Source organism: Diuraphis noxia, unplaced genomic scaffold (assembly GCF_037042655.1).
Source record: "Diuraphis noxia isolate RWA-SAM2 unplaced genomic scaffold, SU_Dnox_SAM2 contig0005, whole genome shotgun sequence".
NCBI classification, from domain to species: domain Eukaryota; kingdom Metazoa; phylum Arthropoda; class Insecta; order Hemiptera; family Aphididae; genus Diuraphis; species Diuraphis noxia.
The window spans coordinates 4,222,886-4,250,858 of NW_028301715.1; the positions used below are offsets into that span (position 1 = coordinate 4,222,886).

At 32.6% G+C, this 27,973-nt stretch overlaps 2 protein-coding genes, 1 long non-coding RNA gene and 1 pseudogene across 5 annotated transcripts in view; 2 read left to right on the top strand and 2 right to left on the bottom strand.

Annotated features, from left to right (window-relative positions):
• Positions 1–20,816, bottom strand: part of LOC149054761 (uncharacterized) — a 40,877-nt gene extending 20,061 nt beyond the window's left edge. The window contains exons 1-4 of one of the 2 annotated variants that reach the window (XR_016192035.1): positions 19,245–20,816; positions 19,153–19,173; positions 10,034–10,452; positions 7,899–7,931 (exon numbers count right to left, since the gene is read on the bottom strand). This is a non-coding gene — a long non-coding RNA (uncharacterized LOC149054761). Of the gene's footprint in view, positions 1–7,898; positions 7,932–10,033; positions 10,453–19,152 lie in introns of both variants that reach the window. The other variant, XR_016192034.1, reaches the window with a different exon arrangement.
• On the top strand, positions 11,331–13,143 carry LOC149054762 (uncharacterized). Of its 2 annotated transcripts, XM_089229142.1 has the most exons (3): positions 11,331–11,443; positions 11,536–11,707; positions 12,151–13,143. In XM_089229142.1, the coding sequence occupies exons 2-3, from the start codon at positions 11,555–11,557 to the stop codon at positions 13,141–13,143; spliced, it is 1,146 nt and encodes a 381-aa protein (XP_089085268.1). In that variant the 5' UTR covers positions 11,331–11,443; positions 11,536–11,554. The 2 variants fall into 2 exon arrangements, with proteins under 2 accessions (XP_089085268.1, XP_089085267.1); XM_089229141.1 differs by lacking the exon at positions 11,331–11,443 and having other exon boundaries at positions 11,522–11,707.
• Positions 13,254–14,503, top strand: LOC149054763 (uncharacterized; annotated as a pseudogene).
• Positions 20,817–22,744: 1,928 nt separating the features above from the next.
• On the bottom strand, positions 22,745–27,973 carry LOC149054764 (uncharacterized). The gene is made up of 2 exons (XM_089228627.1): positions 27,720–27,973; positions 22,745–27,650 (listed from the first exon to the last, which is right to left on the bottom strand). Exons 1-2 carry the CDS (start codon positions 27,971–27,973, stop codon positions 22,745–22,747), a joined length of 5,160 nt encoding a protein of 1,719 aa, XP_089084753.1.

Genomic DNA, 27,973 nt, shown 5'->3' on the forward strand with positions numbered 1-27,973 from the left:
ATTCATGGACATTGTAGGACCATTAATAGAAACTGACTCAGGTTTCAAGTAAATACTTACTTTTCAAGATGTTTTAACGAAATATTCGTTAGACATTGTAAACTATGGATAGACCGTTTACGACTATGTCTGTTTACGCCGCCAGCACTTGCTTGAGCAGTTTGCTGAACGACTCGCGGAGTGTGGGGATAAATGACAATATTAAAAGAAATGTGGTATAAAGAGTATATAATGATCAATCGATTCGTAAACACAAAACATGTAATACGGAACAACGCCGAAGACGTCTCTTTCGGACGATTGTAATAATAATAATAATAATGATAATAATAATACCAACAAAATGATATACACTCTTGATCACCCTCTGGACACAATCTACGAATACGAAACAACAGGCAACCACATATTGGAATTACTTGAAAAAATCAAACCTTCACTTTTAACTGTTAAAGCTAAAAACCATATAACCCGGATAACAAACAAGCTCTTTAAATCAATGGATAATGAAGCCTCCATGGAAGCTTCTGAAGCTGATTCCGAAACTTACTGATACTTTCTTATTCATTCACACAACACACAACCATCACAAAAAGCTAGCAAAAAAACAATCCAAAAGACCCAATATCAAAAAAAAAAATAATACTTCTGATAATGACTAAAATAATTCAATGGAACCTTAATGGCTTCTTCAAGAAACAAGAAGAGCTCAAACTCATCATCCAAAACCACGACCCCCAAATTATATGCCTACAAGAAACAAATTTCAAAGACAACTTCACAGCTCACCTCAAAAATTATGAAGGATTCAGTAAAAATAGAATATTATCGGACAGAGCCAGCGGAGGAGCCACAATATATACAAAATCAAACATCCCAACCAAAAAAATAAAAATAAATAGTAATTTCGAAACAATAGCTGTATCCATAGAACTTAACGAAAAATTCTCTATATGCAACATTTACCTGCAAAATCAAACGGATTTCTCTCTACCGGATCTAGAAAACATTATACGCCAACTCCCTAAGCCCTTCATACTAGTAGGTGACTTTAACTCACATAATATAATTTGGGGCTCAAACTCCACCAACTCTAGAGGAAAAATTGTAGAAAAACTCATACAAAACGAAGACCTAGTACTTTTAAATGACTCAACTCCCACTCACATTAATTTTGGAAATGGCAACTTTTCTTGTATAGATCTTTCTCTAAGCTACAATCGCACAGAGACTGGAATGGGAAGTTTTACCAGAAATATATAGCAGCGACCACATTCCAATCAAAATTAAAATATCACATAGGCAAGTAAATATTAATCATTCAAATAAACATAGGTGGAATTTAAAAAACCCAAATTGGAACCTATATGCCGACCTACTAGAAGAAGAAACCATTAAGATTGTTGACCACAACATCACTGATATAGAAGAGACAACCCTAACCTTCACAAACCTCATAACTGACAGTGCAAACATAACAATAGGCACAACTAATCAAACAAACAAACCCAGAGTACCCTGGTGGAATGAAAAAATAAAAGAAGCAATATCTAATAAAAATAAAGCACTATCAAATTTCAAAAAAAAATAAAACCCCCGAAAATCTTATCGATCTCAAAAGACTCAGAGCCAAAAGCAAATTCCTCATAAAAAACAGTAAAAAAGAATCATGGAACATATACACATCTACCATAAATGGAAAAACGAGCCCATCACAAGTATGGGGAAAAATAAAATCATTAAAAGGCTTATCACGTCACAACGACATAGTTATCAAAGTCAATCAGCGAACCATAACTGACCAAACAGTAGTAGCAGATACAATAGGAACCTTCTTTCATGAAAACTTTAGCGACAAACTATACGAAGAAAAATTTATAAACGAAATTAAGATCCCTAATGAGTTCTCACAAATCATGTCATCCGTCGAACCAAACAACCCAGACCAGATAAACCTAAATCTAAAAATCACAATGGATGAGTTAGAACATACTCTGAGTTTATGCAACAGTAAAAGTCCGGGCCCAGACACAATCCCTTATAGCTTCTTACATAACATGGGCTCTTCGTCAAAGCAACACCTACTCAACATTTACAATCACATATGGAAAAAAGGGCAGATCTCCGTTAAATGGAAAATGGCCAATATAATTCCCATCTTAAAACCAGGAAAAGACAAACTTCACCTGAAGGTTACAGGCCTATATCCCTCCTTAACACGATGGCTAAAATATTAGAAAACATAGTCAACACTCGACTGATTTGGTTCCTGGAAAAAGCAAAAATTCTATCTGACCTGCAAAGTGGCTTCCGCAAACACAGATCCACTATCGACAGCCTTACGATCATCAAGTCAGAAGTACACGACGCACTCAACTCAAATTAGTACCTCGGTTTGATAAGCATTGACATCGCCAAAGCCTATGACTCGGTATGGAGACATAGAGTACTACAAATACTCTCAAAAATACTAACAAACGGCAACATGTTTAACTACATAAAATGCTACCTTAACTCAAGACAATTCTCAATCTCTCTTTCAAATGCCCAATCAAAAAATTACTCCCAGCAAAATGGAATTCCTCAAGGTTCGTCATTATCGGTCACCCTTTTTCTTTTAGCAATAAACGACATAACTAACACCATAACATTTCCTGTAAAGGCCAACCTTTTCGCCGACGACTTCAATTTCTGGTGCAAAAGCTCTAATCTAAAAACAGTACAACACTTCCTACAAGATACAACAAACAACATCGCAAAATGGTCAACACTCACTGGTTTCAAAATCTCCAGCCTTAAATCGCAATGCATTATATTCTCCAACAAAAGAGGCCAAAAGCACATCAACGTCCAGTTAAATGACATCCTCATCCCAAACGTAAACACAATTAAAATACTCGGAGTTTATTTCGACAAAAAAATCAACTGGTTACAACACCTTAAACAACTCAAGATATCATTGTCAAGAAATCTCAACATCATGAAAATGATAAGCCACACCACATGGGGAGGAGACGAAGAAACACTCATAAAAATTCACAGACAGCTCATCAGAGCAAAAATGGATTACGGTGCAACAATCTATCAATCAGCCAAATCTCACCACAAAAGAATAATAGACTCTACTATAAACTCCAGCTTAAGATTCGCCATTGGAGCTTTCCGATCTAGTCCCATAGAAAGCATTCGTAACCTAGCACTTGAACCCCCTACTGAGCTTAGACACTTAGAAAAATCACTACTCTACGCTGCCAGCATCACAAGAAACTCTGGCAATCCAGCAAACAAATGCATTTCAGAAATTACCGATTACGCTAAAGTCCATGGTATAGAATTCAACGCGATAACGAAAGTTCAACCCCTCAGATTCCCCCCATGGGCCTTCAATATTGATATAAACCTGGATTTAACTAAATTCAAAAAAGAGCTCACTTCCTCTACGATTTACAAAAATCACTTAAACGAAATTCTCCAAGATCATAAAAATGCAAATTATTATTACACTGACGCTTCTAAATCTAGAAAGGGCGTGGGAATCGCAATTACTAACCATGACCTCTCCATCAGATTCAAACTCCCCGAAAGCTGTTCTATATACACGGCAGAAGCCATAGCAATACTCAAAACAGTAGACCACATATTACTTAATCACGATCATGGAAACCCCCACAAAAGCAATTTAATCCTGTCCGACTCACTTTCCACACTCATGAGCCTCAAAAACCCCTACAACGCTACAGATATAGCAAAACTTATACTTCAAAAAACTAGACTAGCATATCAGACAGGAATCAAAATTTCACTAGTATGGATCCCGGGGCACAGCAACATAGAGGGCAATGAAAAATTGAAAAGGCAGATCAAGAAGCCAAGAAAGCAGCAGAGCACAGTGATATACCCTTATTAAATATTACTACATTCGATGACACTAAAAACCAAATTAAAGAACTAACTAAAATAAAATGGCAAGCACACTGGTTCGGACAAGCCACTAAATTGAGAAAAATCAAAAACACCATATTCAGTTGGCCCAATCTCCTCACAAAACGAAGAGAAAGAGTTATCATTAACAGACTTCGTATCGGGCATACTCGGCTAACCCACGGCTACCTCATGACAAAAGACGAAAAACCTAACTGCACAACATGTGGCACCGAACTAACAGTTCATCATATCCTCACAGAATGCCGACAATACACAGAGGCACTCGATCAGCTGAACATCCCAACCACCTTAGATGCAGCCCTCGGTCCAAATGCAGACTCCACATTCAAAATTTTGTCTTTTTTAAGAAAATATGAATTGTACGACTTAATTTAAAATTATTATATTTAAAATACCAAAAAAATGTAATCAATAATGTAAAGTTTAAGACTAATGGCCGTTGTCGCCGATGTCCTTTTGATCAATAAAAAAAAAAAAAAAAAAAAAATGAGATAGCATAAACTATAAAGGGCACAATAAGTGCGCAATATGCAAATTAATACAAATACAAAAATAAACAATAATAGGTAATATCAACGATACCGCTGGTCACAACTGAACGCGGAATCCCACGACGATGATAGATGTCGTTAATACGAATGGTCTGCGCGATCCCGCGAAGTTGCCAAATTATATTGTAAACAGCTCGGCGATGGTGAGTCCGTTGACCTCTTGAGTTACATGTCTCATACAGTCATACACCAGTCACACGAGCACTTCGCGGCTTAGTAGGAGTATATATGCACACGAAAATGCGAGCACATGTAGTTACGTGCGACGGATGATGTTGGGGAATCAAACCCGCATACAAAATAATAAACAATACAAACCGCCGATCGATGCAACTATAATAGCCAATAGGTAATATAATACGAATTATGAGGCCATCGACATACGGCACACGCTGCGATCGACAAAACGCACACAGTGAAACATAGAATTGTCAGTCGACACACGACGACAACGTGGTACCAAAAAAAAGGCGCACGACACCGGGTCACGGCAACTGTACCGGACGACGGTGGTGAATAAAGAGAGCGAGCCGCTGGAGAACCGGTGGTCAGCGATGCCGGTCGCCAAAAGCTCCGCGCAAGCGCACTTCGACATCGGACAGCCAACGGGGTGACACGACAAGTGTCCAAACGGTCACACTGTTGGCCACGAGCGCGGCTCAAGTTCAAACAATGTCCATATGTTTGGATTGACAAAGAACAACGGCAGAATACCGGATGGTATAAAATTGGAATATATATATACACTTGAAACGTATAAATTGTATGGTTAAGAGAATTATATTATAGGGACAACATAATTAGAGGAACTACGAGTATATTAATATTGTTATAAAAGAAAAAAAAATGGAAAAAAAAAATAATGTAAACTATGGTTATGGGAAAATTATATAAATCATATAAATAAATAATTAATGTAATCCACAAATACATATATATATATATATATATATATATATGTATTATTAACAAAATCATTATTATTATATAAATAAACACAAGAGACGAAAATGTATTACTAGTTACTACTGTAACTACTAATAAAAATATATTATATTATATAAAACATTAATGTTATTGTAATATAATCATTGTAAATGCGATAAGCATATATATATATATATAAACATTATATCATAAAATGTAAACCATTAATAATCATTGTATGTAACACTAAGAAACTATGAAATTGTAAAACATATGGCGTTTGAAATTGTACACTAGTTAAAACTTGTAAATTTAAAAATTTAAAGTAACTGTTGTAATACTAATTAAAGATTTCTGTCTTGAGGACAGAAACCTTTTTTTAGGAGGGAGGTGCTATGTACTGACGTCCCGTTTAACCACTAAGTATGCATGTCAACATAGATGTACTTACTTATAGGTGTACCTTGGGAATAGGATTGCCAAACTAAGAGTACTCAAAGAGTACTTATAGTACGACATTGTAGTAATGACAGGACCACACGGAGATCGTTATTTAGATAACCTAATAAGGGCATCGGTTTATGGAGATTAGCGAATAACAGGATGTGAACCGAACAGCCATATGAGCGTGGGATGCTACGGTATCCTAGTGATACGCACGTACGCATTTGCACGATTCGACCATAGACACATACTTATGTTATCGATAGTAGAGGAAACGCAGAAAGTAGGACTATATAGGAGAGCCCCGCATAGACCAAAATCAGACGTGAGCACCAGAGTCAGTGCAAGCACCTTCACATCAGACACCAGTCCAAATTTAATCATGTGGTATCAATATTTTTCAATAAAATTCTTCTTGTTCAAATAATAGTGTTCTATTCACATCGCAATCAAATAAATATATAATCAATAATCACAAATCAAGTTGTTATACTTATTTCGCTCAACCCATCTACCTCAACACAAGTCGTTCGTGCTCCAGTATGCTGGGACGCTACAGGTGACCTATCGACGTTATTAGTAGGGCCATCAGCCGGTGTACCGTAAAAAAATATATCACCGTGCTTTCGGGCTTACCGAGTTTCCGAGCTATCCGTCGTGTTTTTTTGCTTTTGGTCGTCCGCCCGTAGTGGGGCGCAATCAGTATTCTATTTGAGAAACTTCATCTATTGCTTCGAATACAATGGCTTGTTCTTTTTTGAATATGAGCTGTTGCCTAATGTTTCGGTGAATGTTATTGTTGGATTAAAGCTGGTAGTGGTAGGAGATGGTTGGAGCTGTTGTTTCTGTTGGCTAGATGATATCGTATTATTTTTTATTGTATTGGTTGTAGCTTTTGAATTTTGAGACGGATTGCCATTTGAGTGTGGAATTTTTGAGATAGTAACCTGTAGTTTGTTAGAAGTTGTTCTAGTAGGTGGGGAAGTGTGCTTTGGTGAAGCAGAGGTTCCTTGGATAGGAAGGGGCGTACGATGAGTAAAACTCATTTTTTGCGAAGGTGTGAAGATATAATTACGTTATATTAATTCCTTACCTTGACCCGTACATGTTGGTTTTATTTGTGGAAAAATCGGATAAACCGTTGTGATATAAAGGAGTGATTCTTTTATCAAACAACACTCATTATTTAAAAAAGTATTGACTTTTTCAAAATATTTTTTTACATAGTTTCAAGTTGTTAAAAAACCAACGCTTTTATTAAAAAATTATATTTTTAAATATTTTTTATCCTTATCATTTTTTAAGTTTTTTACTTTTTTGAATGGCAACATTGTTTTTTAATTTCATATTCCAAAGCAGAATATTTTTCTAAAAATTTTGATACATAAAAATCGAATTTAGGACGAGTAGTTTATGAGTTATAAGTATTTAAAATTTAGACAAGCGGAGTAGTGGACAAACATTTTGCGGAGTAACCCCGTATCACTCCACTCTGCCAGACTAAACTTTAAATACCTATAACTCATAAACTACTAGAGCTAAATTCGAAATTTTAACGTAATAATAAATAAAAAAATAGCTTTATTAATTTATGAAATTTTACGTTAAGTATAGGTTAACATTTGAAAATCAAAAGTTGATAGTGGCTTATCTAATAAATATAAGGGTGAAAAATATAAAAAAATAAACAATTCAAGAACAGTATAAATCTACAATTTTGAAAAAAAAATTTGAAAAAAGTCAATACTTTTTTAAATAATGAGTGTTGTTTGATAAAAGAATCACCCTGTAGATAACGCACTAAACTTTATTTATTATTATACATGACTGTCACTATCGGAGTGTGCCACGGGACTGTTAAAATATTTTTGTATTTAATATAAATATAAAAAATTCTAACAATATATTCATATTTTATGAACAGTTATTATATGTTTGATATTGAAAATTTAGACACTACATTATTACTTTAATATAGGTAGTATATTTTAAAATTAATTTTAATTTTTAATACACACAAATTATACATACCTTTAATATAATTCATATATCTGATTGCAAGACCTGTAAAAATAAACTTGTGACAAATTATAATTGTTTTTGGTAGATCTTAAAATCTATACATTTTACATCATATACGTCGGTAACTCTTTACGTTTTTATAAGGGATTCAGCTTTTTATTCATCAGATGAAACATTTTTATTGAATCACCATATTTATTCGAAATCTTCAAAACTTATCATAATTATGTTACTGGTACGAGTAGTTCGGGTATTACGGAATATTGGTTCCCGATAAAAATTATTTATCATTATACAAATGTTCGAATACAATCCATATGTAGAAATCGATTTTCATATGACATTTTATTGGTTTTATGTCTTGGAAAGAATAAATATTATATTATATCTAATAGATTGGTGAAAATGGAATGTTTATTTGTGAAAATAATGAATAATTGAATGAAAGCCAAATTTGAACTTAATTGTTTTTAAATGTGTGTTGTAAATTCATACCACATAAAAAAAGAAATAAAAATATATTCTTTATTCCAAACAACCGATTTATTATGATACCATATTATTGTTGATGTCATTATTTTATTATTATTAGCATTTATAAATACGTAAGTAAATAAATAGCGTATTATGTATATGTTACGGGTAAAGTACAAAATATGGTTAGTGTTCACATTATCCGGGTAATGTGTACACTACCTCTACCTATTGGATAAAGTAAAAATACTATTTATAAAACGTTTATTTCGTACTTTACTCGGGTATTTTACACATTATCTACGACTAAGTGGGTAAAGTACTTTGATAAAATGTATACGATAAAATAACGATTGTGGATAAATGTTTATGAAGAAACACACGCAATAATATTTAGTACGGTGCTAGTTCGTCTTAATACACGCGTCGTACATATAATAGGTTTTTAAAATGACTTCACGCGAAAAATTTTAAGAGTGTTTTTATAAAATAGTTAATGAAAAAAATAATAATTCAGTTTATTTATCGGCAGTTAAGTATAACGAAATAGTTTCGGAAATTAAAAATGTGAGATCAAGTGGAATAAAAGGTATAAATAGTATAAAAGGTGTAAATATAAAATGATATATTCCATATCGAATATTGAAAAGATACGACCTCATTACTATTGGAGAAGAAGATAAATTAATATTGCCGTTGTTGGAAGGTAATACAAACATTTTGTACTATATTACTAATGAAAATATCTATGATGTGCTACACGATGTACATTTGAGTATTGGGCATGGTGGAAAACACCGCATGAATGCTGAAGTTAAAAAAAAGTATAAAAATATTCTGTAATATTTTGGAATACTTTGTAATTCTAAATGTCATCCAAACTCAAATTGTTCTTATAAATAATTGTATTTCGCTTTTAAATTTTAATTAAGTAAATAGTAGAATTGTTCAAATATATAATTTATAGTTTAATAGTACCTAATAATAATAAATAATTTTTTTTTGAATTAGTATAATTTGGTTTTTGGTACTAGAAAGACTTTGTATAATCTTACCATTTTAAGTGTTTGATGCGTTGGTCATGTTGTACCGAAGTTATAAGTTTACGATTATAGTTATACGAATTCATTATCCACAGCACACCGGATAATGTATAAATTGATTGGATACTACATATTTAAGGTGGATAATGTATACATTACACTGTACGTATGGATGAGGTTCACATTACCCGCGTAATATGTACACTAAGCGTTTTTGTACTTCACCCGTAACATAATATATAAAATATAAATATTCCAATACTTTTAACCATATTTATTTATTTAAATTATTTACGAGCATTAATCATTGAATTCAAATATAACTATTGTACAGCAGAGCGTTACCCATTTGTTTATCTTTTTTTTTTTATAATTCAAAATTTTATAATATAACTTTATTGTTTGTACGATGTTTTCTTTACACGAATGTCTATTTTAACTTTTAGATTTCATATAATTTTAAAGTGTTTATTGGTTTTCAATAAATTTAAAATATTTAAATGAATCATTCTCTATAGAATTTTAATAACTTGTTTTAATAATTTTTTGTGGTGGTAAATTCAGAAAAATCGTTATAAATACATTTACACAAAATTAAAACCTAATGTAGTATCGATAAGTACAAACCTTTTAATAAAATAGCTAAAAAAACAGAAAAACAATAATAATTCGTTATTTATGGGATATTATTAATGCAACTACCATGGACGTACAATGTAATCTTAAATACAGAATGATAGAAATAAACGCTTTTAAAATATTAAGTTAATTATAATAATTTGAAATTGATTGAAATGTTGATCAATACTAAATTTGAAAATGTTTGTTTATTTTTAAAGTTTATGAACACAGAGTAACCATATTATATAAAAAGAAATATATAATAAAATAACGGATTCATACATGTAACGATACTTGACGAAAAATTAAAAATTTAAGAAAGGTGGTCATTACAAAAGCTATGAGACGCGAATCCCATAAATTTAATTTTCAAAATTAATCACATTAATAAAAAAATAAATAAAAATTTTACGTACACATTTTATCTAGAAATAAATTATAACAAACATAATAATATTTAGTAGGTAAATTATATTATACTTACAATAATTCACATTTCACAGTACTTGCATGTAAAAAATATACTAATGCCCTTATTCTACAAACATTTAATTACGTGCAAATTTATAACGATCTATCGATGGGAGTCAATCGTTAGCGAGATTTAACATTTTTAAGATGTCAGAACATTTAATATAAGATTATCAATAGGTTATTATAGCAATTAAAAAAATATAGTTAAAATTCCTAGTGCATGATATTATATTTTTTCTATCGCTCATAATAGATTGGTAGATGAATTACGAAGCCCATAATTAATTATGCGTTTGAGTTAAGTATATACCTATGGAAGATACATTGCATTTGACTAAAGTGTATGTCATTGTTTTTACTTTAAGTGAGTATAATACTAATTTATAATTGCAATTTAAATTATGTATTTTACGGTGGTAAGTCTATCAGTTTGGTAGATTATTAAGTTACCTATAATGATATCTACAAATGCAATACATTATAGATTTGAAAACAAATAGTTTGGTTTACAGAGTTTTACTCTAGGAGAAACAAAAATAACCTGAGCTCACAGTAGTGTGCTGGCCAAGTTCTTACAATATTAGTGTTCGATCCTTTTGTCCAAAATTGATTACCGCCGGTCTTGGACATGGGTATGATTAGAGTGCCTTGATAGAGAGAGTGTGGCCATACGGAGTATTGCTATGATTGGACGAAATATTTTACCGCCATTAGTTGGCTACTTTTATTTTTGATAAGATGCTTTTACATACACAATCATAAGTTTTTTAAATTAAAAACAATTTACTATATGTATTTAATTGTTATTATTTGTTAAATCGTTTGAGTATAATAATTTTCGAAGTTTGCTTTAATTTTTGTAAGTATAATTTTCAGTATACCTGTATGTTAACCATAAATTATCAACTACAGGCAATCAACCTATCTGATACCGTGTAATATGTAGGTATTTATAAAATAAAATAATAATATATATAATAAAATTATTTAGTGTATTAAATAAAATAATATACACTTTATAATATGCACTATAGTTTAATTACAATTCGAAAAATGCCTGGGTGTGCAGCTGTTGGATGCACAAATTCAAATAAAAAAGGATTTCTAATGAAACATTTTCCTAAAGATGCTGCCAGAAAGAAAATGTGGCTGGTAAAAATGAAGAGGGATAATTGGGTACCAACAAATTACTCATGCTTGTGTGAAGTAAGTAGACTACCTAGGTATATTTAAATAACTAATTATAGTTAATTTTAAAAAGTTTAATATAGGTAGGTATACCTATGTATTTATTATTCAATGTGTATTTACCAGAATATATTTTGTGCATAGCAAGTAGGTACCAGGTACCTACTAAATTTTAGCAATTATTTTATATTTCATTTAATCATTTAACTTGCCATGTTTCCAAATATATTTATTTTAACCAAAATAAATAAATAAAATAAATACCTACTAAACTTACAAAAAATTTAGTTACAGAAAAAAAATAGGTAGTTTACATATTAAGTAGGCTGTAAAAAATATTGATTGTCTGTTTAACTTAATATTTATTGATATTTTATTTTGCAGTTACCTATCTCATAAGTAATACATATAATTAAGTTAATTTTTAAAAATAAAACTACATATTCATTAATGATTTTAAGGTTCACTTTGAAGATCAAATGTGGGAAAAAACAAGAGAAGATGGTAGCAAACGGCTAAAATGTGACGCAGTGCCTACTCAGTTTTCTTTTACCAAAGAATTACCAAAAAGAAAACCCCCTACAGTAAGGAAAATAAAATCTCCCTCGAAGAAAAATATCCCCAAAGAAAATGCATTAGAAAATATACAAAATCAGTATACATCAGATAACATAACTATAATTGAGGAAGACCAGGTAACCCAAAGTAAAATTAGTTATGAAAGTATGTTAAAGAAAATGGTTAATTATGAACGACAGTATAAAAATTCTGTTGCAAAGATGAATATATTTAAAAATCGCCTTCAATATGTGACTAAAAAATTAGAAATGTATGAAAATAACACTGTAATCCTAAATTCTGTCTTCAATAGTGATCAAATTAAAGCGTTGAATAGGAAATCAACAAAATTTATGAAATGGTCAAACTGCACAATTACAAAGGCATTAAAACTTAAATTTAGCTGTGATAACAATGGCTATAAAGAATTAATTAAACAAAAAAATCCATTGCCATCTTTAAGAACATTGCGAAGAAGAATTCAAAATATAAAGTTTGAACCAGGAATTTTACATGAAGTTTTTAAATTTTTGAAAATAAAAATTCAAACATTTAAAAATGATCATGAAAAAGAGTGTGTCTTAATAATGGATGAAATGGCTATAACACCATCAAATTTATTTGATGTGTCTTCAAATAAAAACATAGGACAAGTAACTTTACCACATCATGAAGGAACAGCCACGAGTGTTTTGGTTTTTATGCTTGGTGGTATAAGTACAAGATGGAAGCAAACAGTAGCATATTTTTTTACCGGAAAGTCTGTTAATGGCAATGTTTATCATGATATTGTAGTTGATATAATTTCCGAAACAGAGTCTATAGGATTGAATGTTGTTGCTCTTATATCGGATATGGGGCCTAGTAACCAAAGTTGTGGAGGAAATGGAATATAACTGCTGGGCGTCTCTGTAAATTGTCAAACTTTCTACCTCATCCCCTTGATGACAATAGGAAATTGTTTGTTATTCCAGATGTTCCTCATCTTTTTAAGAATATTAAGAATATGTTAATAATTAATAAAGAAATATTTATTAGCAATAAAATACAGCAACTTTACAATCTTCCTACAAATAAAATTTCTTCAAATCATATTGAAGATGTTATTAAGTATCAAGAAAAATTAGATTTCTTATTAGTTCCTAAACTGTCTGAACAAGATTTGATGCCAAACCATTTTCAAAAAATGAAGGTTGGAAAATCGACAAATGTAATAAATCATGACGTATATACTGCCTTAAGATTCTTGTCTGAAGAATTAAATAAGCCAGAATATCTTACAACTGCCTGGTTTATTAACTTAGTAGATAGATGGTTTTCTTTGATGACGTCGAGACATCCAGTTTTAGCTTTAAGTAAATTGAAACCAGACATTTATGAAGAAACCATTCAATTTTTAAATAGTTTTATAAATATTATGACAGATTTAGAAGTAGGACATAAAAGAATGTGGAAACCGTCTCAAACTGGTTCCATACTAGCAACAAAATCAATTTTAGATATTCAAAAAATTTACTTGATTGATAAAGGATTTAAATTTCTCTTGACTTCAAGATTTACTCAGGATTGCCTTGAAAATCTATTTAGTGTTCTAAGATCAAAGAATATAGTTCCTAATGCATTGCAAGTGAAAAATAATTTGAAATTGTTATCTGTATCTCAATATTTAAAGGAAGTATCAACAGGGAGTTATGAGGAAGATGACAGAACATATTTATCAGGATTTTTGGACACTTTAGACACTAAACCAATTGAAAATCAATTACAAAACATTCAGCTGCCATCAGAAACAAATGAACCTGATATCAAACTTTGCAATGGTGAGTTAAACTCTCTTTACAATGTATGCGGCTATTTAATATTTAGCATTAAAAAAAAAATAAAAATTTGTGCTGCTTGCTTGAGTTCAGTGGGCTCCAAAAATAGCATTAATGCTGCTTTTGCAAAGTTATCTAAACTTAAACGCTATAAAAAAGGATGCTTGTTTTTTTGTAACGAAATTACATTTAATTATTTTTTGGCCATGGAAAATATTTTCAGAAAATATTATCATACTGTGAAAAACCAAAATTGTAACATCAAAACATTTTTCATTGAACAAATGAAAAAAATTGAAATTCAACACATTCCAGATTGTCATAACTTAAAGAATACTATTATATCTAGATTTGTTCTTTTTCGCTTAAAAATAGCCGGGAAAAAAAACTTAAGCTTCTTAATAAATATGGTAGCAAATCTATTGCTTTCCATACATAAAAAATTATTATTTTTAAATTGAATTTCAAATAGATATTATTTTATTTAGAAGTATTTTTTTTTTAATACATCTAAGTTTATAGATTTTATCTTAAGGTTTATGCTTTTGTGATTAAAAATTATACTTATACTTATTGCACTGTTTTTTATTCTGATTTGCGATTGGCTATTATACTATTATATTCCTATTAGACATGTTGTTTTGTTTTGCTTTTTGAAAGAATTTAATGCAACTAATTAATAGTGCTTTCAAGCTAGAAATATTAGGTATGTATAATTTGATAATATAATTTATATACATTGGTTTGGGTATAAAGTATTATTTTAATTTTCAGATGTCCAATTACTGAATAATGTTATTACAGTGCCTTGAAAGAATCTCCAATTATAGTTTTTAATTTTTAGTAAATAAATAACTAATCCTACACATATTTTGAGTGAAATAGATTAGCTATTTAAACCATATTTACCATTTACCAGTATAAATAGTTATTATTTTTAAAATATAATTTAACAGAGAATATTTTTTAGATATTATATTACTTGGTAATTTTTAACTGTTTTATTTAAAATAAATATTCTATACTTTTAGAATAGGTATAATAAAAAGTAGGTACGTGTCCTATAACATGTTATTAATTAAGATTATATTATAAATCTTAAATTAATATTTGAGTCTGAGAAGAAATGAGAAATTGAGAACAATTTGAATGAAAAGTTTTCATTGAAAACTACAAAATAATACGTAAAATCTTATAATATTAATAACTGATATACACCGAAATATTTGTTTAGCCAACTAATGGCGGCCTAATCTCTTATCGTTTGTTATCGCTCCGTATGGCCACACTCTCTCTATCAAGGCACTCTACGTCTTACAAGTGCATGCATTTTACGCTCAGCAGAACATGTGTAGCTCTGTTAGATTTGAAATTATAGTGAATTGACCTCTTGTAGAATTTAAAAGTAAGAGTAATATTTAGACTACCTCATAGATTTTTTTTTTTACTTTATATTGATTTTGAACAGGTTATAAGTATTTTAAGATGTACTAATAATTTAAAATTTAAAAATATATTATAACTCGCTTCAAAATTATAGTAAAGAGACCATGAATTAGTCTAAATAATAATCTTACCTTTAAATTTTATAAGAGGGCAATTTACTCTATTTTTAAACTAACGGAGCTACGGAGCTAAAAGTTATTTTCTGAGCGTAAAATTATCGATAAAAAGCACTTGTAAGACGGAGAAAACACATGTGGTATAACGTCTTCTTAAGAAGAATGGTTCTAAAAACAGGATTATAATCTTTTTAAAACTATGGTGGATTGGTGGAGACGCAGTGCGCAAATAGTTCTGGCAGCGTCGCGACGATAACACAAAAAGGAAAAGAGTTCTGAAACAAGAAGTGACAATGAATCCGACGAAAAATGGTTTGTGAAATTTGACCTCGTTAATAAACAAAAATGTATAAAACACCTGGCGCAAAAAACGTTGGATAGAAAAAAAAAATAGAAAAAGCGGGTAAGTGGGTATCGCTCTGCTGTACATAATTGGTGGTGGGGTGGACCTCTGACTAGGCTATGTTAAATTTGCATGCAATGATAGGTATCATTGTATACGAAAAACGATTCTGAACGGAGACGGTTTATCTGTCTAGGATATATAAAATCTTAGATTTAAAAAGAAAATTTTGTATAAATTTCTAGCTTAAAATAATTTGCGAATTTTCGTGATTTTTACGTGTTGTCAAAATTAAAATTTAAATGCTTGTAAAAAAAAAATGTGACTATGCATTTCTTTTATTTTTTAACTACTAATGTAAAAATATTTTAGGAAACCTTGTATTAAATTTTCAAATCTTAGATATAAAAGGAAATTTTTCATGAATTTCTAGGATAAAATAATTTACGAATTTTCGTGATTTTTACGTAGGTTGTCAAAATTAAAATTTGAATGCATGTAAATAAAAAATGTGGCCATGTATTTCTTTTATTTTTTAACTGCTATTGTAAAAATATATTATGTGCCTTGTATTAAATTCTCAAATCTTAGAATTAAAAAGAAAAACTTTTATGAATTTTTATCCAAGATAATTTGAACAATGCCGTAATTTTTATGTATTTAGTCAAAATTCAAACTATGAATGCTTTTAAAAAAAAATTATTCATATATATTTCTTTTATTTTTCAACTGCTATTGTACAAATATGATAGGAGCCTTGTATTAAATTTTCAAATCTTAGATAAAAAAAAAAAATTTTTATGAAGTTCTAGCTTAAAATAATTTACGAATTTTCGTGATTTTTACGTATGTTGTCAAAATTAAAATTTGAATGCATGTAAAAAAAAATTGTGGCTATGTATTCCTTTTATTTTGCAACTGCTATTGTAAAAATATGTTAGGCGCCTTGTATTAAATTTTCAAATCTTAGAATTAAAAAGGAAAACTTTTATGAATTTCTATCTAAGATAATTTGAACATTGCCGTAATTATTATGTATTTAGTCAAAATTTGAACTGTAAATGCTTATAAAAAAAATTTGTGACTATATATTTCTTTTATTTTTCAACTGCTATTGTAAAAATATGTGAGAAGCCTTGTATTAAATTTTCAAATCTTAGATATAAAAGGAAAATACTTTATGAATTTCTAGTTTAAAATAATTTACGAATTTTCGTGATTTTTACGTATTTTGTCAAAATTCAAACTTTGAATACTTTTAAAATAAAATTATGCATATATATTTCTTTTATTTTTCAACTGCTATAGTAAAAATATGATAGGAGCCTTGTATTAAAATTTCAAAATCTTAGATCTAAAAAGAAAATTGCCATAATTTTTATGTATTAAGTCAATATTTGAACTTCAAATGCTAATAAAAAAAAATCGTGCCAATGTATTTTTATACTTTTTTAATTACTATAAGAATAACTTATGAGGAACTTTTTATTAAATTTCCAAGTATTTTGATAGGGCCAAAACATTTTTATCGACACTTCAAAAAAAAACTTTCAGACAAATTAAAAATTTCAGTCGTCTATAAATATCTCAAAAAAAGTCTAAATATTTTGAAAATTAAATCATGTAAAGAAAATGCTAATCTAAATAACTGATAAAATTTTCAAGTATCTACGACTTATACTTTTTGAATAATAACAAATATTTAAAATCATTTCAGGATGAATCACTATCATTACGCTATTTCGTAAAAATTTAAAATTCAAACGCACTTAAAATTTTTCTATAATGAAGCTTCGAGTCTTATCTATAGCTATTTGAAGGAAAACTTATGGAAAACTTAGTGTTGTATTTTCAATCCTTAGTTATAGACGCAAAAAATTTTATGATTATTCAACTTCAAAATTACTTGCAAATTTTCGCGTTTTCGACAGATTTCGTAAAAATTTGAAATATAAACGCTTATAAAAAAAAATTGTGACTAACGATTTTTAATTTTTTTTAGCTACAATAAGAACAACTCATAAGGAACCTTGTGTTAAATTTTAAAGTTTTTTTGGTCGTCCAAAATGTTTTTACTGACACTTCAAAAAAAAATTCTCAAAAAAATCGAAAATTTCAGTGGTCTATAAATAATTTAAAAAAAGTCAAAAATTTTTGAAAATTAAACTGTATATAGATAAAACTAACATAAATATTTGGTGAAAATTTAAAGTATTTACAGTGATTAGTTTTTGAATTACAACCATATAAAAAAATCGATTTGGTCGAAAACTGGTTTTGCGTAAAAATTCCCGTTTTTCTGTCATATTTTTTTTGTTTTTTTCGATTTTTTGAAATTTGTTGGAAAATGTTAACTATTGACCTGTATAATGCACCAAGGATATTCACTTTTACATCGGAAACCACCCCCAAAGTTTGAAATCGAAGCATTATTTCGACTAGTTATGCTGTACACAGACACAAAAAAAAAAAAAACATCATTGTAAAATCAATACATTCATCACTTCGTTCAGAATCTAAAATTAATATTAGAATTTAAGTTTCGTAATTTTCAAAGACATCCGTTGAAAAAAAATCTATAATATTGTGGAATATTATAGAATATAATATGGGAATATTATAGAATATAATATGGGAATATTATAGAATATAATATGGGAATATATGGATTATAAAAACGGCCGGAGAGACGCCGAATAAATGAGTCTAATCATATAGCGTTAAATATATTTTTAAGTACGTAATATTTTGTTATTCATGTGATATTTTCAATAGACATAATTAGGGCTCAGATGTTTATGCACTTAAAACTACTGTAATAATGTGATAAAATATTATCATTTTTATATGTTATCAAAATACGAATTTAGAACATATTATTTTGTTATTAATTATATTACGAATTATGTTATTGTTACTTGTTACAGTAATTAGATATTAATTTATAATTTATAATTAATTTTTTTAAATTTAAATACACAACATTATATAATAGCATATAATATTTGTTTGTATACTAATTATGACTGCGTATGAACTCAATGTCCCTCACGGAGGACAATATAATATCTCATTAGTCATTACGATAATACTAAAAAAATACTTAACATTTTTTATATTTATATTTATATTTAACATATTTATACTCCATTTACTACATATTTAGTAAAAAAAAATTGTTACCATCCATGTTTAAACCAAGGCCTGAAAGGGTTAAAAAACTATGAAAAAAAATAATTATGAAGATCAATAAAAAAAAAAAAAATGCTTCATACCTTCATCATCTGAAAAATAAGAAAAAAATATTAATAATACCTAATCATAAAATTTGTCTAAAAATGTTTTAATAATAGACCGTGGAAGAAAAGAAGTACTGTCAAATTGTAAAATTGTACAAATAACTGTTGTAATAAATTTATTTTCAAGTTAATTATTTTTAGTATATTATATGCATTATGCATATATATATAATTTATATATAAAACGTTGTTTTGTTTATATACTGATTATGATTGCGTAAGAACTCAATGTCTCTCACAAAGAACAATCAATCTAATATCTCATTACGATATAACTAAATAAACATTATTTCATATATGTTTTAAATCTTCGTCTGAAAGGGTTAAGAAACTATGAAAAAAATAAAATTATGAAGATGAATAAAAAAAAAAAATGCTTCATACCATCAGCTGAAAAATAAGAAAAGAATATTAATAATAATCATAAAATTTGTCTAAAAATGTTTAATAATAGGCTGAGGAAGTAAAGAAGTACTGTCAATTGTAAAATTGTACAAATAACTGCTGTAATAGATTTATTTTAAAGTTAATTATTTATAGTATATTATATGCATATATATATAATTTATATATAAAACGTTGTTTTGTTATATACGTTATTATTTTATATATGTATAATAATATCCCTTTCAGTCCCTATGACCCCCACAGACGATATTATTTTTAGTTAATTCTGATAAGGTTACAAATCGGTTATAATAAATAAATAATATTTATTCATCATGCCAATAATGTAAAGAATACAAAAAACATAATATATATAAAGTGATTCTTTTAATGTATATTTTATAGTAAGAAAATATGTCTCTGAAAAATTTTGTCACGAGTTTTTGAAAAAAATAGACAACAAATATATATTTTTTTCTATAAGATGAATTGGTTTTACAAATCTGAAATTTTTTCTTTGATAAGACAACATTATAGTCAATCACAGATATCTATACTAACTAGATATGGTACTAGACTAGTTTTACATTGACAGTAGTGAAGCTCGGCGGCGCGCTCTTATCACACATCCGCCATGTTTTCGGGGGTCAAAACAATGATTTGAATGTATGAAAAAGATACAATTTAAATTAATGTTCATGAAGTATTAAAAGATTTAAATTTAAACACGCATTCAATTTCAAACCATAACCATACAAATAATAAAACTTACATATATAGATCGATAAATGCATATTTAGCAACTATTTGGGACTTATTAAATAACTTGAATGGTATAGTGTGGTTTCGTGAAATAAACTGTGTAACATCAGTTACATACACAGACATATATTAAGTTACTTAATATAATTATATATCAGTTAATTAATAATAATAATAATATAATACAATAATTAACTTCATAAAATACAAATCACTTCATATCATACTCAATTTCAAAGAATGATTATTCAAATTTATAATTTAGGTATAAGGAGATATATATTTCAAATTTACTATACTATAATATTATTATAGAATACAAATATAAAAATGTTAATACAAAGTAAATAGGTACAATAGATTCATGAATATGAAACAAAGAAATATTATTAATAAAGTTTAAACATAAATATTTATTGGTTATTAAATAAAATCAGCTTAGTTAAGACACGTCGTTTGCTAACTTGTTTATCTTTAGATTTAGCAATATAGTGCAGACGTATTTTGAGATATTCCTTACAAATTAAAGATACTAAATGTAATTTATGGTTTTCTAGAAAACAATCATCCAAACAACTTAAATTTTTAAATACATTATTACTGTAGACATAGTTCTTAGTATAAATAACAATTTTAGAATATGAACCCAACTTTAGATGTATAAAATTATCTGTGAGTTGAATAAGAGTATTTTCAACAAATTTCAAGATTTTTAATACATCAGTTGAACTCTGTACTAGTCCTCCCCTATTTTTAATGTTAACGAGAGCCGAATAAGAATTTTTATGACTATAATAATTATGATCTATAGTAGTTTTTTTTTCTAGTAGACTTTCAGTACACGTAGGGCATTCTATTTTCTTAAAAATGGTTCTTACTATAAATCCACTAATATAGTATAAAATATTATCTTTAAGAATATTTATGTTAACACTATCATTTTCAAAAGAAAGGAAGTCTGGTATTTCTTCATCATCATCTTCAATAATTTCTTCAGATTTTCTTTTTTTCCAACGTATTTCAAAAATGCTGTCATAACATGAGTGTTTGCGCCACGACCGTTCCTACAGTGAGGTTGACACCCGTGACTCGCACCTCTCTGGATGTAGGTAATTTCAAACTAAATAAAATGCAATCTTTTAATTTATATTACAAACATTACTCAATATATTGAAGCTTACCAACTGGTACAAATACAATAAATAATAAATACATTACATAAACAAAAGTAATAAGGGGAAGGAACATGTGCCTAAGGCTGAGCTGCAAAGACGTTGATGATTGTGCTGAGCTGCGAATACGTTGGTGATGATGCTGAACTGCAATGGTGATACCAAGGAACTACAAGGCTGTAGATGGGGCCCACAATGATGGTGCTCCCACGACGAACTGTCTGGTGGATTACCAAGCTGGTAAAAATGTCGAACCACTGTCGTATCGATGATCACACGTCGAGCTGACCGTCTCCAATGTCAATGGTGATTACACGCCGAACGGGCGGTAAATATAAAATATAATAAATGTCAGGCTTGAACTGCACGTCGTAGTTATAAAAAAATGGACAAAGACTTAAAAACGTTAAAAGACACGAACATGTGCTTTCGAACGGAGCTGCTCATAAGTCATAAGAACAAAACAAAACCCGCGGAACATACATGTGTTTTCAACGGCTTGGTAAAGCATTATATTCGACCATATGGCGACGACGCCACGAGCGGCGGCGCCGTCGGCGGCAACCAGTTGGTCAGTGCCGCCAACATTCCGAACTGGAAGTCGGGGCACGTACGGGGCGCGAACATACTCCCCCTTGTGATACAAGGGTGTATCACAACAGTGGCAAGCTAGCCCTGGTCCGGAGCTGGAACTGGAGATGAAGTTGTTGAGTGTAGACACAGCTTCATGACATCAGGCACATGGGGGGGAGACATTTTTTTTTTTGAGCAAAATCAACACATAATCATGTCATGTGGAACAATAACATGGTTAAAACAAGTTATGTTTATAAACATAATTTAACAATATACAATATAACTTTCACAAACTTAATAGCAAGTGACAAAATTTAACAAACAAGTTAAAAAAAAACAAATGAACAAATAAAATATACAATGTATATAACAGATTACAAAATGTAAGAAACTAAATACAAAACAATGTATGAAACAAAATATAAAACAATGTATGATATAATATGAACAATGTGAGAATTATATTACCCCATCCATTGAGGCGTAGAACACAAGTGTCAACCACGGTCAGGAACGATAATGACACATCACATTGACACTAATTTTCATACATTGTTGTTATACAAGATAGGTAAAGGATTATGGATCATTAACAGGAAGCGGAACTATCTTCACCACAGGTCTCGTGACTAGGCCCTGAGTAGTCATAATCTTAACCACCCTTACCACCCCATCTGGGCCTGGAAGGAGTTCATGAACTCGTCCCAATTTCCAAACAAGTGGAGAAGAAGATTGGTCCTTGAGTATGACCAATTCACCCAACTTGATGTTTTCCTGGTCAACTGCCCAACGCCCTCGCATCTGTAGGGAGTTCAAGTATTCGCCAGACCACCTGCGCCAGTAAGCCTGGTACAGCTGATGGAGGAGCTTCCAACGCTGCTTAAGGTTAGTCGAGCCGACTGGAACCTCAGCTTCAGGTACAGCACGCAGTGGTTTACCAATCAAGAAATGTCCAGGCGTTAAGCATTCCAAATCATTAGGATCATTAGACATAGGTGTCAGTGGTCTAGAGTTTAAGGCTGACTCCACCCTACACAAAATGGTTACAAACTCCTCTAAAGTCAAAACATGGTTACCTACTACCCGGACTAACAAGTGCTTGGTCGAGCGGACCGCAGCCTCCCAGAGACCCCCGAAATGAGGAGCACTTGGCGGATTAAAGTGCCATGAACAAACCGATGAGGAACTGATCTGTTCCCGGTTTTTCGGATCATTGACAAGGTTGGACAACTTTCTAGCCGCTCCCACAAAATTTGTTCCACAGTATGAATACACAGAGGTAGGTAACCCTCTGCGTGAGACAAACCTGTCAAAAGCTGCTAAAAAGGCATCAGTGGTCAAATCGGTAACCACCTCAAGGTGAACTGCCTTGGTAACCATGCAGACAAATACGGCAATATAGATCTTATATTGTCGTGCTTTGCGTAGACTAGTTTCTGCCATAGTTAAGGGCCCTGCATAATCAATTCCTACACAACTAAAGGGTCGGCTCTGCTGTACTCTAACCGCAGGCAGATCGGACATGATCGGTTGAGGATGTCGAGCCGATAACTTGGCACATGTTATGCACTGCCGTACTGCCCGACGAATAACATGGCGGTCCCCAATGATCCAGAATTGTCTACATATCAGAGCTGACATGAGACGATAGCCAGCATGACATGCATACAAATGCCAATGCCTGGCTATGAGCAAAGACAAATAAGAGTCCTTCGACAACAACATCGGAAACTTGCGTCGATCTGACAGCAGAGAGTGTCGAAGTCGCCCTCCTACGCGAATGACACCTTCATGATCTATGAACGGGGCTAATCGGGCCAACAATCGCGAGGAAATTACGTGTCCGGATGACAACTCTCGAAGCAACTGCGGAAAAGTGTGCGACTGGCTGGACCTTACAACTACCACAAGAGCTTCGTGATATTGTATGCTTGAAAAGAATTCGTCAACTGGTTGCTTCAGACATCTCTTGATGAAGCGACGCATACACATGACAATTCTCAACAGGCGGTGGAAGGATGAACACCTGGAAAACCATTCAACTGGCTCCCCCATGAGATTGACAACACAAGAAACAACTTCCTTAACTTCCGGGAGCTGTTCCGGAGAAATTAAAGAGATTTCAGAAGACCAATTCTCACCGAACTGGTGGAGAAAGGAAGGACCTGTCCAATATAGACTATACTGAGCTAGCTCACTTGGAAGCAGGCCCCGAGAACCACAGTCAGCTGGATTCATATCCGAACTGACATGAAACCACCGACATGACGGGAGCAACTTGTGAATATGATAGAGTCGATTCGACACAAACACCTTGTATGCTACCTGAGGAGTATTTAACCAAGATAACACCACAGAAGAATCCGACCAAGCAAAAACATTACGGATCTGAATTTGAGCTGACAATGTGGTGTATATACGGTTCATCCAGCGAGCGAGTAGGCCTGCCCCACACAGTTCCAAACGAGGAATTGTGGTAGATGTTGTAGGTGCCAACTTTGTCTTACAACCCAGCAAGTAAACTGTAACTTGGTGGGATTGGTCCGTTACTCGGAGATAAACAATAGCCGCAAAACCCTTGATGGACGCATCGCAGAACCCACATAAATCAAAGTGACAACCTGTCTGTACTCCCACAAACCGAGGGACACGTAACAAAGATATATGTTGAAGTTCGCTGACAAACTCAGCCCAACACTGCTCAATCTCTGGAGGTAACTGATCATCCCAAGATACACCGGTCTTCCACACGCATTGCATCAAATGTTTGGCATAAAATATTACCGGAGCCAGCAAACCAAGAGGATCAAAAATCCGAGCTATGATCGACAACATGCTACGCTTGGAAGAGACAAATTTAGCCGAACTGACATCATAATTGAAGGTATCTTCCTGAGGATCCCACTTCAAACCCAACACCTGAACTGGCAACGACGCATTATCATTAAATGGAAGAGGGCCAACTGCCTGATTTTCTGGAGGAATGTTCTTTAACAATTCAGGAGAGTTACTGGACCACTTCTTTAACTCCAAGCCGAACTGACTAAGGAGTGAAATGAGTTCATACTGTAGGGCCAAGGCATTGTCAACAGTATCTGCTCCTGTGCAGATGTCATCCACGTACGTTTGATGCAGGAGAGCTGCCTGGACACGTGGGAACTGCTGGCCATCTGTGAGTGCTATCTCTCGAAGAACCCTGAGTGCTAAGTACGGAGCTGTACCCACACCATAAGTGACGGTATTCAGTTCGAACTCCTGAAGACGGTAATGAGGCGAAGGTCTCCAAAAAATATGCTGGTACTGGCGATGCTCTGGAATCAGTAAGATTTGCCGGTACATTTTACAAATGTCGGCAGTAAAAACTACACGGTGAGTTCTGAAACGGAGCAAAATATCTACTATGTCCTGCTGGAGCTTAGGACCGACAAAAAGGGCATCATTTAGCGAAATGTTGGATGACGGTCGAGCTGACGCGTCAAACACCACGCGCAATTTTAACTTGCCCCCATCCATCTTGTGCACGGCATGGTGTGGTATGAAATAGGTACCCGGAGTCTTGGCCACTGACATATGTCCCAGCGCTTCATAGTCAGCCATAAATTGCTGGTAAGCTTCATATAGGGGTTTGTCGCGTATGAGCTTACGCTCCAAACGTTCGAAGCGGGACACTGCTAGTGGACGAGAGCCAGAAAAGGTGTCTGCGGTCGGTGGGACACGGAATGGGAGTGGAACGACAAACCGACCCGAACTGTCTCGGTAAGCTTCCATATCAAATATCTCATCACACTTGCCCTCCTCTGTGGCAGACAGTGGAGCTTCTTCTGGTTCTTCGACCTGCCAGAATTTCTCAACCAGAGACCCAAGAGATGTGGTAAGCAGCGAAGTCACTGAGGATTGATGATGTTGGTTAGAAAGCACGTGTTGGTCAATTGGTCCGAGGAGGATCCATCCAAACATTGTTTCAAATGCTGTCGGAAGACCTGGACCCAGCTCTTCACGCTTGCTGCGAAGCACCCGGGGGAAGACATCAGCACCCAACAACAATTCAACCGGAGCGGGAGAATCAAACTGTGGATCAGCCAGAACTAGGTGGGAGCATTGATCCCTAACAGCGAGCGGCAATTGGACTGAAGGCATCACACCAGTGATAGTGGGTAAAATCCAGGCATAAAGTTCCAACATATGATTGCCCTCCAGCGACTGGATGCTGAGCTGCACCCGACCTTCAATGGACTGGACTAACTGCCCTGCCAAACCAGCGACTGGAACTCTCCATGGTTCCTGACGTAGACCTAACCGGCTCACGCATGAAGTGGTAATAATGCTTATCTGGGAAGCTGGATCTACCAATGCCCGAACTGGCTGCAGACATCCTGCCACATCCTTCACATTAACTGTAGCTGTACCCAAGACAACGGATCTGAGACCTTGAGTACTGATAAGAGACACGGCAGGTGATTTAGGGGTCTTGGCATGAGAATTATCTCTATGTAACATATGATTATGACGACCATGACACATAGAACAAGACGCCTTACACTTGTTAGCCCAGTGGTTACTACCAAGACAAACCATGCACAAACGGTGCTTGCTGACTAGTAGGTAACGATCATCAATAGACATGTCTTTGAACTTGGGACATGACACCAAAGAATGTGGCTGGTTGCATTGAACGCACAATTGGGAACTATCACTAGGTTTGTTGGCAACCAAGGTTACAGGAGCCTTAGCGCCATGAAAAGGCTTCGAGCTTGAAGCTTTAAACCTAGCAGGATTACCTCTCGGTTCAATAGAGCCAGCCTTGGTGGAAGATCTAGCTGTCGGTGCACCCATAGATAACCCAGCGTTTTCCAACACTTCAATACGGTCCTTAATGAACTCTAAGAGACTATCAACCGTTGGAAAATCTGTAGTGTTATCTTGCTCAAACAATCGACGACTTGTTGATGGCAAACAGCGAACGGCTAATGCAAATAACAAGAATGAACCCAAATCTGGAATTTTAAGTGAACGCAAAAGGGCAATCTTCTCACTGAAGGTGTTCATAAAACTAATCAAAACAGCCGGCGACTCTAGGTGGTTGATAGGCGCACTGAACATATCACTCACTAACGCGGTGGCCAACTGTCGAGGCCTCTCATATCTATTGACCAATGTGGACCAGGCAAGCCCATAGGTTGAGTCAGAAACTGTAATGCCTTTGATAACGTCAGAAGGACCAGTCTGTAGGCAGCCTAACAAATAATAAAACTTTTCGATGTTAGTGAGCTCAGCATTACCATTAACAAGAATCAAGAACCGATCCCTAAAGTCAGGCCAGTTTTGGAGTCGACCATCAAAGGTGGGTAAAGGAATCTCGGGTAACCGTACACGGGATCCTGCCGGAACTAAATTAGAAATGGCCTTATCCAAGTTAACTACCGGGTTTGTTACTTCTTTAGTCTCATTCAACTTGCCTGCATGATCGATGGAACTATCACCCGAACTGGGTGTCGATCCACAACGTAGCTGACTGGCTAATGTCTTAGCGCTCACTAATGTAGATCTAACTTACAACTCTACATTATTAGAAAAATCTCCTACCATGTCCAACTCAATCATAGCCTCAAGCACTGAATCATTTTCCACTAAGAACTTAGCCCAAAATTCATCAATGTCCTCAATGGCTAATAGAAACTTTTGACGGAAGGTAGGATCAGTCGATGCCTTTAAACCTAAACCATAAATGGCTTCAATCTGGCTAGCTGCAGCGTCCCGCTTAAGCATAGCACGCTGTTTGTTACGAGTGAAACGCTCTACATCACCCAT